At 37.3% G+C, this 17,524-nt stretch overlaps 1 protein-coding gene across 11 annotated transcripts in view; it reads right to left on the reverse strand.

Annotated features, from left to right (window-relative positions):
- Positions 1-17,524, reverse strand: part of ABCC9 (ATP binding cassette subfamily C member 9) — a 146,513-nt gene that overhangs the window by 69,057 nt on the left and 59,932 nt on the right. For 6 of the 11 annotated variants that reach the window (XR_010835777.1, XM_067008846.1, XM_059080564.2 and 3 more), the window contains 6 exons: positions 16,826-16,898; positions 15,839-15,944; positions 5,877-5,915; positions 4,324-4,425; positions 2,050-2,134; positions 666-746 (listed from right to left, as the gene is read on the reverse strand). Coding sequence is in view for 10 of the 11 variants with exons in the window: in XM_067008846.1 (XP_066864947.1) it covers positions 666-746; positions 2,050-2,134; positions 4,324-4,425; positions 5,877-5,915; positions 15,839-15,944; positions 16,826-16,898 (486 nt within the window). In the remaining variant the exon portion in view is untranslated. The remainder of the gene's footprint in view (positions 1-665; positions 747-2,049; positions 2,135-4,323; positions 4,426-5,876; positions 5,916-15,838; positions 15,945-16,825; positions 16,899-17,524) is intronic. The other 5 variants (XM_067008851.1, XM_067008847.1, XM_059080569.2 and 2 more) reach the window with 1 other exon arrangement.

Genomic DNA, 17,524 nt, shown 5'->3' on the forward strand with positions numbered 1-17,524 from the left:
ATATACACTGTCTATTTGTAAGCTACGTTATTTTGGCTACATCCTTCTGGAGAAACCAAACTAGAGTAAATTCATCATCAACATAATCCTCGAATTTTATTTGTGGATCCATAGGTGGAAGCAAGTTATCAACCCAGGATATAAATACAAGACAATCATCTATGGAGCTTTTTTAAGATACAGATTCTAAACTCTGCCTTTATAGATTATGATTCAGTATGTCTAGGCTAGTATCAAGATTTCTAAGAATAATTTCAGGGAGCTTCACAGATATATCTTATCCACAGCCCGAGGTGCATACTTACTAACCCCTATGTCCACCAAGAGTATATTTTCCAGCCCCTCTTTTTTTGCTAGCAAATATAAATGAGAAGACCTATGATCCTGTCCAGTTCATCCAGCACCATTCATACGCTTTCATTAATGATCCTCATGATTTAAAAACTCATATAAGTAACCATTTGGGAACCTCAGTCCCACTGGATCCCCCAACTCTCATCTTGATATTGGTTTGATTTGTACTCCGAGGATTTGTCTCCCTTTAATTCTCTGTAATTTCACAAGTTAAACCGTCTTTCCTTGAGTTACTTGACTTGTCTCTTTAAAGACTCATTTGTCCAGAGGGAAAAATGAAATAGAAAGAAACAAAAAGGCCATATTCTTACCAAGAAGACAATGTTGGTATTTTGATAGAGAGCTCGGGCCACACAGATTCTTTGCCTCTGACCCCCACTCAAGTTGATGCCCTAGAGCAGAAATATCCATAAACATCCACCTTTTATATTAGTAGATGATCTGTTGATTAAAAAATTCCCTTTAAAATACAAACTTCGCTAAAAGGATCTTAAATTAATGGTAATTTATTAATTAAATTGTGATAACATTAGTAAGATAAAGTGCAAGCTGTTTAGTGGTCAACACTTGAATTATACTAAGGTAATTCCTGACTGGTAACATTAATCCTCTTTTCACTCCGAGAAGTCTGCTGTACCAAAGCATTAATAACCATAAACCAAGGTGAGTGCTGAAGATGCACGTCATCCCCAAATTGTTTCTAGTTTCATGAATTGTGTCTGTAGTATACTGAACACATGCCTCTTAAATTCGATATTGCAAGTTCTGTTCAACAGAACCACACAGCAATATGCTTTTATAATCAAGTACTGATTAAAAACAATTTGAAAAACTAGTATTTATTGAGCATTTAGTATGCGCCAGGCTGGTGTGAATGGCTTTCCATTCCTTATTTCTATTATTCGTCAGAGCAATTTCAACGTGTAGGCATTATTCCCCACGTGGAAATGAAGACTCAGAGAAGTCCAGGTCATATCTTAAGCACTCGACTAGGTTGCAATAAAGAACAGCCATGAATAACGCAGACTACAGAGTTGGACCAATCCCACCTGCACCAATGACTCTGACTGGGCAAGTTCCTTAACATTTCTCAGCCTTGGTCTTCTTGGCTGCAATACACTGATAACAAAACACCCATATAACAGATTCGTTGTAAAAGTAAATAATGCACATAAAGCCTTTTGCCCAGTACTTGCCACCTCTAAGAGTCAAAAATTTTAGCCAACATTGTTATAAATGATTACATACAGGTATAAATATTTTTCAGCTAGTCATAGAACAGTATGATGCCAATGTAAAACCTGTTTACACAAAGAAAAAAAAGAACCCTTTAACAGGAATAAATGGATGTTGACAAGAGTGGAAGAAGTTGTCGGAAGCAATCTCAGTTTCCAAACCAATTTAAAGTAAACTCCAAGTAAGTAAAAATACATTTGATCAAAGTCAGGGACTGCTTCCCTTCCCTTGAGAACTCTCAAGCAGCTAGCAAAATATGAAGTGTATGCTGGTTAGTCAACAAATACCTAAGAGACGTGGCATCAAGAACTCCTGTGATCCTGTTTCCAGAACTCGTCACTAGGAAAACACATAATTCCAGGGCTCTCAGATTTTCTCATGCTCCATGAAAAGTTAAAGACAACCAGAAGACTTTTCTAGATTTGTGTTCATTGTTTAATTAAACTACACATAGCTCACCCTCTCTCCAATTTCAGTTTGGTCTCCGAATGGTAGTAAGTCAATATCCGGCTGAAGAGAACAGGCATCTGTGACAGCTTTGTACCTTTGGGAGAAAGTATTTTGAGTTTTTAGACCACTATTAATATACTGCCCATAAACTAAGTCCCAGGTCCAATGTCTTAGAAGCCGAAATAAAACGCTTATTGAACAATTTAGTACATACTAGCCCCTACACTAGGCTTGTAGATACAAAGATAAATAGATATTTGTTCCCACTTTTATAAAACTATTAACAAGGATCTACTGTATAGCAGAGGGAACTATATTCAATGTCTTGTAATAACCTATAATGGAAAAGTATCTAAAAAATAGATATAAATAAGTACAACTAAGTCACTTTGCTGTACACCTGAAACTAACACAACATTGTAAATTATACTTCAGTGAAAAAAGTGGTTAAAATTTTTTTAAAAAAACTATTAAATGGAGCAGAATGTTGACATGGAAACATATAATAAAAATGTACCTTGTTAGGTACTGCATATTATAGATGGGTAGGTATAAAGTGCTCCTAGAATACACAGGAAGAAATGACCAACTGCTCTGAGAAATTAGTGACGTCTTTTGAGAGGGGGCGAGCTGTAAGGTGTATCCAGAAAGATGAGCTGTAACTTGCCAGGAATGAAAATGAGGGAAGGGAGGCTTAAGGAACTGCAGGAAGGTGGACAAGTTCACGGTGCACGTGAGGGATAAGAGGAGGCTCACTGGGGCTAAAGCATGGGTTACAGGTGGGGAATCTGTGTCCACAACCATGATGCTGAAGGGAGGAGAAAACGGAAGATGATGAGGACTGATGTACTCAAGTTGACCTCAGGCTGGATCTGGAAATTGGGTGTACTGGAAATACAGGGAAGCATGGGGACTGGGAGCGCTAGGGAAAATCTCAATGGTTTCATTTTCTCAATCACCTGGTCTTAAAATATTCAAGTCATTCTTGATTCTTCCCTTTTCTTCCCCCTGCTCTTATTTTGTCCATCCTTATTCTAGAATGCTTTTCTGTCAACCATCTCTTCTTCCATTTCTACAGTCACTGCCAAGTGCAGGCAACAAACACAGTATGCCTGGATCTAAATGTCTTTTTGCTCCTAATACAGATTCATCCCACAGAAATCTCTACTGACACTGCCAGATCACATTCACTTTGTTAGTCCCCTTTCTAACACTTGCTGTGCCTCCCGAGAATGACATATTTATATCCGGCTGGCTTTCAAGGCACTTGACTGTCTCATCTCAGGCTTCCTTTACAATCTAGTTGGCTGCCATCAATACACACAGATCCCTTTCTGTCTGGTTTGTTCCCAGGCCCCAAACAATCCCATGTAATTTGAGTTTTTCCTCCCACACTTTCCTCTCCCTTCCCCCTTCCTCATGCCTCTCCACAGACCTCATTTTCCTTAACTTTCAGAACCCAGCTCAGGGTCTTAGGACACTCCCTACCCCTCATGCAGGTGGCTTAAGGAAAGGGTCTTGCCTTTGTACACTCCAGCGGGTGTTTAAAAGATGATTGAGAGAGGATGTATTCTGGCTTCTCTGAGTAGCCAGACCCCTCAGATCCCGTGCCCTTTTCTTCTGTCCTTAACAGAAGAAAAGGGTATGGGATCTGAGGGGTCTGGTTAAGAAGGTTAACCCTTATTCTTCTGCTCCTTACTGAGACTTTTCTTCTGTTTACCAACAACCTCAGCACTACGCCCACCCCCTCCCCACACATACACACACACTTTGGTTTCAGCTGTTTATTTTTGGTGTACAAATTCTTCTCAATAATTGTATAGGATGGGCTGAAACTTCCAACGAGGCTTCTCTTACAAGAGTTGACTTAATAGACCAGGTGATGAGGACGGACGTAGGGAAAACAGAGAAGAAAGGAAGTCCCGATACAAAGACTCCAGAACCAGGGGATAAGGGTGGGGCGATAAACTGGGAGACTGGGACTGACATATACACTCTACTATATGTAAAATAGATAACTAATAAGGAACCTGCTCTATAGCACAGGGAACTCTACTCAATACTCTGTAATGGCCTATGTGGGAAAATAATCTAAAAAAGAGTGGATATATGTATATGTGTAACTGGTTCACTTTGCTGTACACCTGAAACTAACACAACATTGTAAAACAACTATAATCCCATAAAAATTTAAAACAAAAAGACTCCAGAAACCGTGAACCAAAGATAGGGATTAGAAATAGTTGCTCATTTGAGTTCTAAATTTTATACATTCAAAATTACCTCTGTTTGTTGAAAGGACTTCCAAAGGTAATATTTTCTTCCACTGTAGCATTTAACAGCCAAGGCTTTTGAGCTGCGTAAGCCACAGAATACCTGTTCCTACTGGAAAATGGAAAAGAAAAACAAAACACAGCAAGGGTGCTGTGCTGAATCTGTATTTTAGTATAACAAAGAAAAATGAAAGTTGATAAAATATCTCAAAGACAGAAATGGGGAACTTCTAAAAGAGAACACTTTAACAACCATCAACCTTATTAATTAATGGTTAAATATTCCACTAAATTAAAGGGATGAGAACTTAATTAAAACAGCACACAAGGTGCAAATTTTATTTTAGTATGCTAAAGAAGTATTTTACGGTATGAACTATTAATTAAAATGTTATTTTTTAAAATGACTATAATTGAAAAAATAATTTAAAGATAAATAGCAATTAACTCTCTAATAGCCATGGATATTTTACTTTATATTAAAAGCATTTTACATAACTCTGAATTTTATGTGAATATCTTTAAAAAGATGTGAATTAATACTGTAATTATAGTATGCGTTTGTGGCTTAATTGCGTGAACGTATTTTAAAGTAATAGATAATATTAATAGATAATATAAATATTTCAAAACAAAGAGTGATCTCGAGGAGTCCATTTCAATAATGAAACTACACATTTAAAAACCACATATTTCAATACATATTGAAATAGTTTATTTTTAAAAAATGATAGCCTCCTCCCTGTCCCCCATTTTTTTGGCTTGCAAATTCTACCAGATGTCTATACATCAGATTTTAATTTGCAATAATTAGGAAAATGCATGTGAGCTGAAAATACAGAAGATGATGAGATTGGGGGAGGGAAGGGGTCAGCTTAAAATTCGCATTTCCACAGTTAGTTTATGGTCTATAAGTACTAATTAAGGAATTAAGGTTAAAAGAGAATAAAGTTAAGAAAAAAAGTAGTTAGAAATGCTCAGTGATCATCCTGAAACATTATGTCTTAGGAGTTTATAAGGCATGATAATATATAGTATGCTAGCAGTCTCTTAGAAAACCATCTGTGTGGTAAAACAGTGGTTCCCAACCTCTGGCATGTCTATTTCCCCCTCCCCGCCCCGGGTCATTTAAGGGATTTTTTTTGGTTTTTGTTTTTTGTTTTTAATGGATGAAGCACTTGGCTCTCCGGCTCCAGCTTAGAAGCAGATCCCATCACAGTTTAACTCATAAACAATATACATATTAATTCTTACACAATTTAATTTTATGAAATCCCAATTCGCTAAGAACATTTGAGTTTCAGCCAAAGTTGAGACCCATGTGACTCATGGAGAAGATAACAGTTGACACAATAGGCCATTTTGTTTGGCAAATTAATTCTTTTAGCAGCCTCCAAATGTTGGGAACTACTGCTACTGGAAATATTGCTAGCGCGTTTTAATAAATGGCTTTGTACATTATCAGAATGAATAAAATGACTAGGAGTAAGAGATGGAGTTATCAGGTAAAGTCTGAGGAAGGAAGTTACTCTTATTAAACACAGATTAAAATGGAAATAATACCTTCTGGTTGCTTCAAAAGAAGGTTCAGATTCATTTACACTGCAAGTGTGGCAAACAATGTTCATTAATTATGAAATATAAATATAGAATGAGTGAGTGTACATATCAGGTAAAAGATAAACATTGAACATATAAAATAGCTACATTTCCCAAATAGTTTTTGATATTAGTCCCAAAGACAAACCAGATAACTGACCGTCTTCTTTTACCTCTTCATCAGTGAGGAAATAATTACTTAGTAAGCTTCCAAAAGAAGGACAGCACTGTTCTCCTTCATATATAATTTGGGTTCATACAATGGACATGTTCTAGCCGCAACTCTGCTCCAACTACCTGTGTAGATTTAGGTAAACTTTGCAGAACAGTTTCCTAGTTTATACAAGAATTTGATGTTTCCAAGCGCTCCCTATCTTTAATATTTGAATTTAATCTATCTAAATTCCTAATTAGTTACCCTAAGGCATAACAAGAAATACTTTTTGCTCTCTAAACTTGAAGGGTTTAGACACAGCCTGGCCCTTAAGGAACTGGTAAGAAAGACAGACATGCACAATGCATGGTCACACTGCAACGTTTGGGTATAATTAATTACTGATTGATATTATTTATGTAAAACAAGGTGTTTGGCTAATTAAATTTAGTTATATCTATTTCATTGGGGAAAAAACACCCGAGGACCTATTTTTTTATTACTCTAAATTTTAATATTTTAGTTGAGCTCCATCATTCTGAATTCAAAAACCACACACATAATTAAAGTCTACAAGAACTCCAAGAATAGATCCTATTTCACTTTGGAAAGCATCATATGCTTTTGTGGAGAAAATATACCTAAGTACATTACTTGATGATGTTTGGCTTAGTGTTTCTAATGATAAGATTTTCACAACTACACATTTCTGATGACATCATGGGGTGGTTAATAGAGGTATGGATAAACAATCTCACACTAAAACTTCCCTCTCAATAATGATTATTCTCTGATTTAAGTTGCTCGTAAAAATAATGAAATGCACAATTTCCCAAGTGATATTTTCCACAAAATATGCTTTAGATGCCAAAAAATTTGAATTTTATTTTATTCTTTTTAGTGGTAACAAAACCAATAAATGATCTCAGTGGTTTTATTTAATCTGAGGAAGAGAGAAAACAGATGAGGAAGAGCAGGTGAATGGCAGAAATTGATGAATTAATTTTCCTAACGGCCATCCAGGTGGAAATGCCCATCAGACACTTGAAAATGTCAGCCCAAACTGGAGATATGCATTTGGAAGCCACCAGTTTTTTTTCAATTACTATCGATTAACTCCAACTATATGTATTTAATATGAATTGAAAAATATTTATTGATCACCCCCTAGCGCCAAAATACTAGAGATACAGTAAACAAAGAAAAGTCACTCCTTCTTTCATGTTGCTTTCTGTTTGGTGGGAGTGTGACAAGGGAATAAACAGCAGAATAGGTGAAGCAAAAGGTGATACTAGAGCACAGATGAATTAGAGCACACCCAACCCACCTTTGGCAAACCAGGGTAAATAGAGGAGTTGATGCCAGAGGGATAAGAGGTGGGCTAGATGGAGAAAAGGTGAAGAATATTTCAGACCAAATAAAATACATATTGGATGACCTTAAAGTATCCTGGTCATAGAAGGAGCTGATATATATTTACCATTTCTGAAATGTGGGTGTCAATGGTGAGAGAAGAAAAGTATGAATTTTAAAAACAAGTGGTGACAGACCTACTAGAGCATGGACTTGAGGATATGGGGAGGGGGAAGGGTAAGCTGTGACGATGTGAGAGAGTGGCATGGACATATATACACTACCAAATGTAAAATAGATAGCTAGTGGGAAGTAGCCGCGTAGCACAGGGAGATCAGCTATGTGCGTTGTGACCACCTAGAGGTGGTGGGATAGGGAGGGTGGGAGGGAGGGTGACAAAAGAGGGAAGAGTTATGGGAACATATGTATATGTATAACTGATTCACTTTGTTGTAAAAGAGAAACTAACACACTATTGTAAAACAGTTATACTCAAATAAAGATGTTAAAAAAATAAGAAATAAAAAAAATAAAAATAAAAACAAGTGGTGAACAGCCATAGTGAAGGAGCTCATAAACCGTTTTACAGAGTTTGAACTTTTCCACAGAGCCACAGAAAACACTAAGAGGATTTAAACAAGAAAGAGATAATGGGTTCAGTTTAGAAATATCACTCCAGTTGCAGAAAGTAACAAATAAATTGGAGAGAGTAAGATGGGAGGTAATACAGAGAGGCTTGAAGGCTGTCAGATACTGGAGATGAGGAGGCAGTGCCCTGACTTCGGGTGATGGTGAATGAATGAAGAGAAGTGGACACGTTCAAAGATACCTAGGATCGTGTGATTGACAAGATGGGAAGGGATGGGAGGGAGGAAGGAGTGACAGACAGGGGACACAGATGAGGAAATGCATATGGTGGGAGAAGATATAAAATTCAGAATCAGACGCATTCGGTTTGAGATACCTAAGGGATGTCAGAATGACCATGGCCAGAAAGCAGAAGTTGAAGCTCAGGAGAGAGATCTGGTAAACAAATGAAGCCTTTGGGAGGATTTTTCCCTCATAACATATGCCTTAGATCCCAAGGACTCTGGATTCCTTCCTTTACTAGTGAAAAGCCAATAAATGACTTCAACAACGCTAGCTTATCACAACGAAGTGAACAAAGGAGCAGGAGCAAATAGAGGAAACGAAAATCATGGGAAGCTATGTGAGTGCCCAGCAAGTATATATAGAGGCAGAAAAGAAGGGGACAAAGACGGAACCTTGAAAAACATCACCATTTAACAAATGGCCAAGGAGGAGACATCTGCAGAAGGGATTTAGAGGAGCAGGCAAAAGTTCCAAGAGGAAAACTTGACTGTGAGTTTCACTGGAAACGAAGCAAGGAAACCTTTTGAAGAAGAAAGGTATGGGCAACAGTGTCAAGTGGACAGGGGGTCAAAGGAGGAAGAGGAGGGTGAGACAAATTGGGAGATTAGGAATGACACACATACACTACTGTGCATAAAAGAGCTAGCTAGTGGGAACCTGCTGTATAGCACAGGGAGCTCAGCTCGGTGCTCTATGACGACCTAGATGGGGGGGATGGGGGAGGGGAGGGAGGTCCAAGACGGAGGGGATATTGGTGTACATACAGCTGATCCACTTCGTTGTACAGCAGAAACTAACACAACATTGTAAAGCGATTATACTCCAATAAAAATAAATAAATTTTTTTTAAAGTGCACAGTGAATTTAATAACTAGGATGGCACTGATGGACTGGATAAGAATAGCTTCAGTGGAGTGACAGAGGTAGACATGAGACTGCAGTAGACTGAGGCGAGAGGAGAATAAAAGGAACTGGAGGGAAAGAGGAAAGACCTTTATTAATTTATTTAAAATATTTACTTATTTCGGCTGCACCAGGTCTTAGCTGTGGCATGCGTACGCGATCTAGTTCCCCAACCAGGGATCGAACCCGGGTCCCCTGCGTTGGGAGCATGGAGTCTTACCCACTGGACCACCAGGGAAGTCCTGGGAAAGGCCTTTTAATCTACAAAAAGAAGGTGAGAGAGTGGTAGTTGAAAGGGGATGTGGGCTGAGATTAGAAAGATAATAGGGATGGAGATGGAAAGAGAGAGACAGAGAGAGAGAGGGAGGGAGAGGAAAGTCCTGTGTGTCTACAAAGAGAAATGGAAAGAGCCCAGGTCTGGGTTAGATGTGAAGTAGATGAAAAGCAAAAGACAACATGCTTGGCTTGAGGGTGTCTCCGTCTAGGAAGGAGACCAGCCCACATTACTTATTTGAACAAAGTGCAGAGGGACCAGAAGAGAAGGTACATTTCAGTCCACCTGGGAAAATTAGAGAAGATTTTGTCAAAGATACAACACCAGAGTTGACACCAGAAAAAAGAGTGAGGCCACCAACCTGGGAGAGGGCATTACAGAGGAGGTATGTGTATTTGAAAATTACCTGCAGTCCAGTGCTACTAGAACACAATGGAAAAGGTGGGTGGAATGGCAGGATATGAATTTAAGAAGTTAGATAGGGACCATATCGGGAAAGGCCCTTTTATGCAAAGGTGTCTAGAATATTTCTTCTACGCTTTGGCCAGTCAAGAAAAGAATTATAAGCAAGAAGAAAGTAATTAGATTTTCATGTCAAAAGGTAAATCTCACAACAGTGTAAAGAAAGGTGAGGGAGTGAGTAGTTCACAGTGAGTTCACAAATGCGATTAAGTACCTGAACCAGGAAAAGTAAAATAGATACAAATATGGAAGAACAGGGCTTCCCTGGTGGCGCAGTGGTTGAGAGTCCGCCTGCCGATGCAGGAGACACGGGTTCGTGCCCCGGTCTGGGAAGATCCCACATGCCGCGGAGCAACTAAGCCTGTGAGCCATGGCCGCTAGGCCTGCGCGTCCGGAGCCTGTGCTCCGCAACAGGAGAGGCCACAACAGTGAGAGGCCTGCATTACCGCAAAAAAAAAAAAAAAAAAAAAAAAAAAGGAAGACCAGACATAAGAAAAGTGATTCGTTGGATTTTGCAGGCGATAGAGAAAGAAGAATCTAGGTTGAATCCTTGAGCTCTGACTTGGGCTCCTACCAACTGATTTCAGGGGGTGAGAACACAACCCTTCCAGGATACAGGAGGAGAAGCAGGTTTTGGAAACATGAGCTCAGATTGGATGTGTTCAATTTGCAGCTTGTATAAGACTTTTTGGAGGAGCTATTAGGTTTTCAGAAGAAGGTTCTTAGCCAGAAATGTACACTGGTGTGTCATTAGTACTTAGAGAGAAAACTGAAGTCAAAGATATAAATAAAGGAAGGGGATCCTACAGTAGACTGTATACTCTTCCTCACCTTCCATCTCCACTTGTATTGCAGCTCCTTACTGTTTAACTCATTAATTTTGGCTTATTCTCAAAATGTAAGTTCAAGGATCATTCACGTATGCGTCCCCCCTAAAAAAACCTTGTTGATCCCACAAACTCAACTCAGGTTACCTATGATTTGTTCTTATAAAACCCTGTACTTTTTCTTCCTGATATTTAAAAAATTTAACCAAATAATTATGAAACTACTTTCTTACTTCCTCATGGCTTTTCCTGCTGAACACTACGCTTCATGAGAATAGGGGGCTGGTTTCCCTTGTTCAGTTATTTACCCCCAACAATGAATACAATGATATGCATGTTACAGGTGTCCAATACACATTTTAAACAAATGAGTAAGTAAAAGTATCATGGAAATCAAGAAAGGAATTGGTTTCAAGGAGTCATCCATGGTGAACAGTTTCAAAAGCTATGGAGAAGTTAAGCACGATTGAGAACAAATTATGACAATTGAGCATTTAGACAGTCATGATGAGAACAAGGAGGTTAAGTGTGGGTAGATTCTTCTTTTAAAAGGAGAAATGCTCCTGTTGTTTATGAGATAGGAAAGACCCTTTTTAAAAATGGAGGATCATGGGAATTCCCTGGTGATCCAGTAGTTAAGACTTCACCTTCCAATGCAGTGGGTGAGGGTTCGATCCCTGGTCGGGGAGCTAAGATCCCACATGTCTTGTGGCCAAAACACCAAAACACAAAACAGAAGCAATACTGTAACAAATTCAATAAAGACTTTAAAAATGGTCCACATCAAAAAAAATCTTTAAAAATAAAATAAATAAAATGGAGGATCATGGAATGAGGAGGGCAAGAAATTAAAGATTTCTATCAGAAAGAAGGGTTATTAATTCATGTATTAATGTCATGCAAAAGGCAAAACAGCATATGGAGGATCTTCACTTCTGAAGTCCTCCCCTTGCAGGATTTAGATATATTTTCCTTTAAGAGTGAAAGTTAAATCACATATACTAGTTTCAGAGGAAGAAAGAAAAGGTAGATATAGATCCATTTGTAGGTAGTCATTTCCCATGAACAAATTAAAAAATTATTCTCTTTCATTTTCCATGAGTAATGTAGCCCTTAACTTCTAGAGACCACCTCTCCAAACTTTGCACTTGACGATATGTTTAATCAAATTCAATTGAGGAAGTTTATTTTCTTCTCTTCCTAAATAAATATATAAATAGAGTTAGCTCCGAATTCCAACGTCATTTCTTATCTGATTACATGAAAATCACCGGTTCCATGTCTATAGACTCATCATCCACCATTCGATGTGGCAGTGAACGGTGATGAAGGCAAGCGAGAAAGCGAGGAGGTCAAATGGAAAATCCCCTTCTGGAAAATGGCATCCAATTTCACTTCCACATGCAGGATTTTGTGTGTATTTTCCTTCAAGAGTAAAAGTTAAACTTGGTATTCTAGCAACTTCCAAGTTCATGGTTGGTACCTTATGGAATGGGAAAGAGTGACTTTTGCAAGCTTAAATCAGGAACAATGTTTGAAAGAAGGGGAGCTAGATGTGGGTGCAAATATGCTATATCATGTCTGATCCAGGAAAGCTGACTCATGTTATCACCCCTTCATGCCAGGCAACATCACATGAAAAGGAGTAACTCCTCAATTCGCCGGTCCTAGAGTAACTCAGCCACTGTTATAAAGCCAATTAGCAAATTAGCACCAAGACATTAGCAAATAGAACATCATGACAGATGCGGTCTGACAGGATGGCTGATGGCATGGGCAAGGTGGAAGAAAAAGAAAGGGAAACCAAAGATAAATGATGGCTACGTCTCACATGATTACCGCAATTATTACACATTCTGGACTCCCTCATTGGAACCATCCATCAGGTAAAGAGTTTTATTTAGTCCTAGTTCCTAAGATGTCAGTAGGAATTATTACTTATCATGACAACTAGGAAAGGACAACTTCGGTCAGGCAGAACATTTGCTTTTCAACAAATACAGAGCACACCCAGATGTAGGGGCAAGAACCCTGGCATTCTGACAAGTTTGGAGAATTTTTCAGTCCCTCCGTCATCTCTCTCTCCTTTCTCTTCTGGGGCTACTGCATGTCAGACTAGGTCAAACGTAGCACTTGGCAAGGAGGCATCTATGTATAAATGTCTTTGTGCACCAAGTTCTACCCGTGTAGGTCTATCCTGGATGAGCATCAGTGCCTTCTCTCCCTCCCAAAGTAAATACTTCTTGCTGCAACAGGACAGAGTACTTAATAGGACTTTGGTCCTGCCATCTATGAGGACACATTTAAAAATAAAATTCACGCAACCAGAGATACGTGCAATGATGAAAGAATGACAGCAAGGCACTTGGTGCTTTACCATCACATTTAGTTTATTGTTTTGCTTTATTTTGTTTTGAGCTTTAAAAATTCGGCAGACAATTCAGTCTGCTGTGGTAAAGTACTTCTTCACATTTATGCACCATAAACCTATCAATATTGATAATTTCTAAATTAGCTTTATTCTAATAACGTTTATATGCCTTTCCTTATTGGACTAGGCACAATTTTTTTTTTTCCAGGATGAAAAGTCATTGCAAATAACTCTTTTAAAAGGGTCAGTATTCTCTGAACATTCCTGATTTGAAAATACGTTTTACCAGATATTAAGGATACCATGGAAAAAAATTAAGTAGTTCTCATAAATAAAGAAAAATAAAACTTGTGTTAGCTTATCTAATCTCTTAGGGGGTTAGTTTTGAATTTGTGTGTGTGTCAGACAAACCCAAATATTTTTTGAAGAAAATTTCAGTCCTTTCTGCCATGAAGAGATGGGATTATTGTCTATTAAGGCAAGTATTCATAAAGAGATGATTTTTAAATTATAGTGATCCTATAAACACTTAGAATTTTCTTAAATCCTTTCTCACATCTTCATTCTATTAGCTCTGACTTTAAGATATAATCTTTTCTTAGCTTTTTAAAAGTTAGGATCCATGGGAGATATTTCTTTCTTATTTCTTTAAAAAAACCCCTTAAATTTTATTAAGTGTATGTGTTTTTTATCTCTTGTTTCCCTCTTTGACTAGTTTTCATGAAGCTCAGAGTGGAATTTGGGACCCATGTGTTATAAACATGCAAGACTCCAATGCATGCATTTCTACCTATTAATTGCTCAGATTATTATTTAAACCTTATTTTCCTTCTTGATATCTTTATTTTTCAAGCTTTATTATAGTGTGTTATATAAAATAATTCACAACTTTTATGAAATGAGATAGGATATAAATGGTATAAATTTGCTTAAGATATAATATATATATGTACCCATATATATATATGTATCTTGCTTAGAAACTCAATAAATAAGTAGACTGTGTAAAATACTTTCCTAATTCCCATATCATTTATTTATCCACTAACAAAATGATAATGATTATTAGTGATAATATTGGGAGTCAATTTGGCCCAAGTGGAGCTAATCTTAAGTAATACTAGTGAAGACTAGATTATAAGAACATTCTAGAGATATGAAAATAAAATCTCATGCTTTTTCTGTCACACTCATTCTTTCTCTCTGTTTTAATGCCAGTGAAACAAGGTAAAAACAAAACCCAAATAACTTCATTATGGCCATACATGTCATACAATATAAGTTAATACAGTAAAACCTGCTTCTCAAAACCTGCATCCATCCAAGATGGCAGGTGATGGTGGCAGGGTACACACCGCCTAGCATCTGACCTTAGGGATGAACAGGGACCTGTCATGAAGCCAACTGCAGGGAGCAGTTATTACTGAGCTCTCTACTGGGTAAGCACTAAACAGTTTTATGTCTACTACTCCAACAGGAATAAACTGTACCCTCAACATTTCGCAGCCTCCTTCTTTCACCAAGGATACCAAAAATAGGGTTTATAGTTCTGCTGTTTCCAGCTTAAATTTCACATCCAAGCATCTCCATCTCTTAACTGGAGTTTAAAACAGAGTCTATTTTAAAAATGCCTGTAAATAGTGTTTACTCATTCTTAAGAGATGCCTGTGTATGTAAACAGTAGATTAAGCCACAATGGAACCTACAATGATAAGAACTAAATGATATTAAAGGACATGTGTAGGTCTAGGGCAAGGTTTCCTCAGCACAACTGACATTTGGAGCCAGATAATTCTTTGATGTGGGGAGGCGGTCCTGTGCGTTGTAGGATGTCTAGTAGCATTTCTGGCCTCCACTAACTAGATCAGTAGCAGCCCAATTCCTCTAGAACGACAACCAAAAATGTCTCCAGGTATTGCCCAATGTCCACTAGGGACAAAATCACACCTGGTTGGGAACCACTGGCCTACAATCCAATATTTTAGATAAACTGTAAACAATTCTCCATAAACTGCTAATGGGGGAGGGGGGGGTCTACCAGGTAGATCAAACTAAAGAAATATGATTCATTCTTTATTACACAATTATATAATATTATGGTTCTGAGTCACTTTATTACTACAATGTGCTCTGAAGAACCCCAAACAACCATTCAAATATACAGAAGAAGCACCATGTCTTTGGGGTTGCACAACACGCTAGTCTGACCCAGTCATGTCCCTAACTAGACACTTCTAGTGTCTCGTTTAAGTTGGACGTGAAGAGAAAAGGCTGATTTCTCAGCCCCTTATGAAGAGTTTGGAAAAGATTATTCTAAATTTCTTCTCTGAACATTGGACCACTAAAGCTCTGTGTGCACATATGCTTTATAAATAATGCAAGTTTTCCATAACTTCTTTGATTATGGGATGAATTTTTAAGTTGTATTTCTTTGAGTGTTACCCATATAACTCAAAATCTATCTTTACAATCCCAATCTTACTTAAAAGCAACATACAAGTTTCTCTCTGATAAACCTCTGTAATAAATTGTTTTATAATTTTTAATTTACAACATTTAAAGTTTCCACTACTTTGATTTTTTTAAGCTATGCTTATTTCTGAGGGGTCCTCAGACTCCTAACACAGAAATCTATTGCTCTAATTTCTTCCCTTGAGAGATCATCAGATGTACGACAGAGCAACAGAAACCAATTAAAAATACACATACTTGCTCCAGTGAACTTTTCCTTCCAGTGTCTGCATCTCACCGAGGATGGCAAGGAGAAGAGAGGACTTCCCACATCCCACCTGGCCCACAATCATGGTTAACTGACCTACAGAAAAGAAACAAAGGATAATAACAGGATGAGATGGAATTCACTTAGTAAAATAAAATCAAAACCCATTTAGAAAAGGCTGATGTTTCACAATCAATGGGCCAGTTTTCGTCTCCAGCAATAAAGCATTCTAAACAGCTCCCTTCCCTGATACTAAGTTTTTTGGAAAATAGAAGAAAAATTAAAAGCTATAGGTCTTGATGTATTATTTTTAAAGCTATGAGAATAACTGACACTAGTAAAGAAAGCAGTGACGTACTTGCCTAAATCATGTAGATCAGCGTTACCTTTATTATTCAATTCACTCAGGATAAAAAGGCAATTTTTACTAAAATAGATAATTGGGCTTAAAATGATTTGGGGGCTGTTCTTAAAATACTTTGATGTGCATGTATAACAGAAAAATCCCAACTACTGACCATGAGGTCAAGTCAAAAAAATAATTCTATTCAATTATTTAGATATTTTAAATAAAAATATTGGGTATTTATTTCTTAAATATCTTGAAAACTTCATCAGGTTTCCTCAGGGATAGAAAACTATTTTCTCATACATCCTTTCTTTAAATTCTTTCTTCAAAAAAACGAGAAATGAACTCCATTATTTAAATGCCACAAATCAGCAAATAAACTGAAAGCAATTCATTTGGATGGTAAATAACTTGTCCAAAGGTCCACACTCTGTAGTGTAAGGCAGGTCTTATAATTCCCAGTCATCCTCACAGTGATACAGGGGTTCATGAGCTTCATGGTGCAAATAAATATTAGTAATGTTTGTCTTGAAAAAGTCTTTCTCTCCTTTTGTTAGGCTCGGTTATGTTGGAAAACCATGGTCATGACAGTTAACAATTACAAACCCGAGTAACAAATGATTCTTACCTGTTGGAATTCGAATATTTATATTAGATAAGGTAGCTAAACCACTGCCCCATGAAAAGTACCCATTTGTGACCTAGAAAATAAGAATACAGAAATTAAATTATAAAATTATGTAAATATGTGGTGTTAGAGAATTATTCCAATTAAAATAGATTTCTTTATAAAGCACCGTAAGACTTTCAACACAGTAGAACACACTGTTGAAATTCTAATTTAGAGTTATAACTGCTTAGAGGTATAAATGAAACATAAAAAGAATGGAAGTGAGAGGAGGGTCTTTGAATTAATGATATTATGAAGATTGCTAAAAATTGCAACAATTTTCCCTGAAAATTTGGGATCATTTATATGTGAACATTCTTAAAAGTCAATCACCCAAATATTTTCCAATGTAACTGCTACACTGATTATTTTCTCACCGCTGCAATTCCCAGAATCCTGTGATGCAAAGTAAAGAACAGAAATAACTACAAATTATTCCAACAAAATGACTCCACTAGCTAAGAAGGAAGGTTTTGAAATGAAGAAGTTTCCTGAATTATGTGGATTTATCACTCTTCATTGATCTTAAAAGAAAAAGTAAAGGGGAGGTAGAAACATCACAAAAATGAGGCAACATTGCTTAGTGGTATAAACCTCAACAACCAGCAAACAAACAAACAAACAAAAAGACCTTAGAGTCATCCACAGCAATCTATT

Source organism: Kogia breviceps, chromosome 12, assembly GCF_026419965.1.
Source record: "Kogia breviceps isolate mKogBre1 chromosome 12, mKogBre1 haplotype 1, whole genome shotgun sequence".
NCBI lineage: Eukaryota > Metazoa > Chordata > Mammalia > Artiodactyla > Physeteridae > Kogia > Kogia breviceps.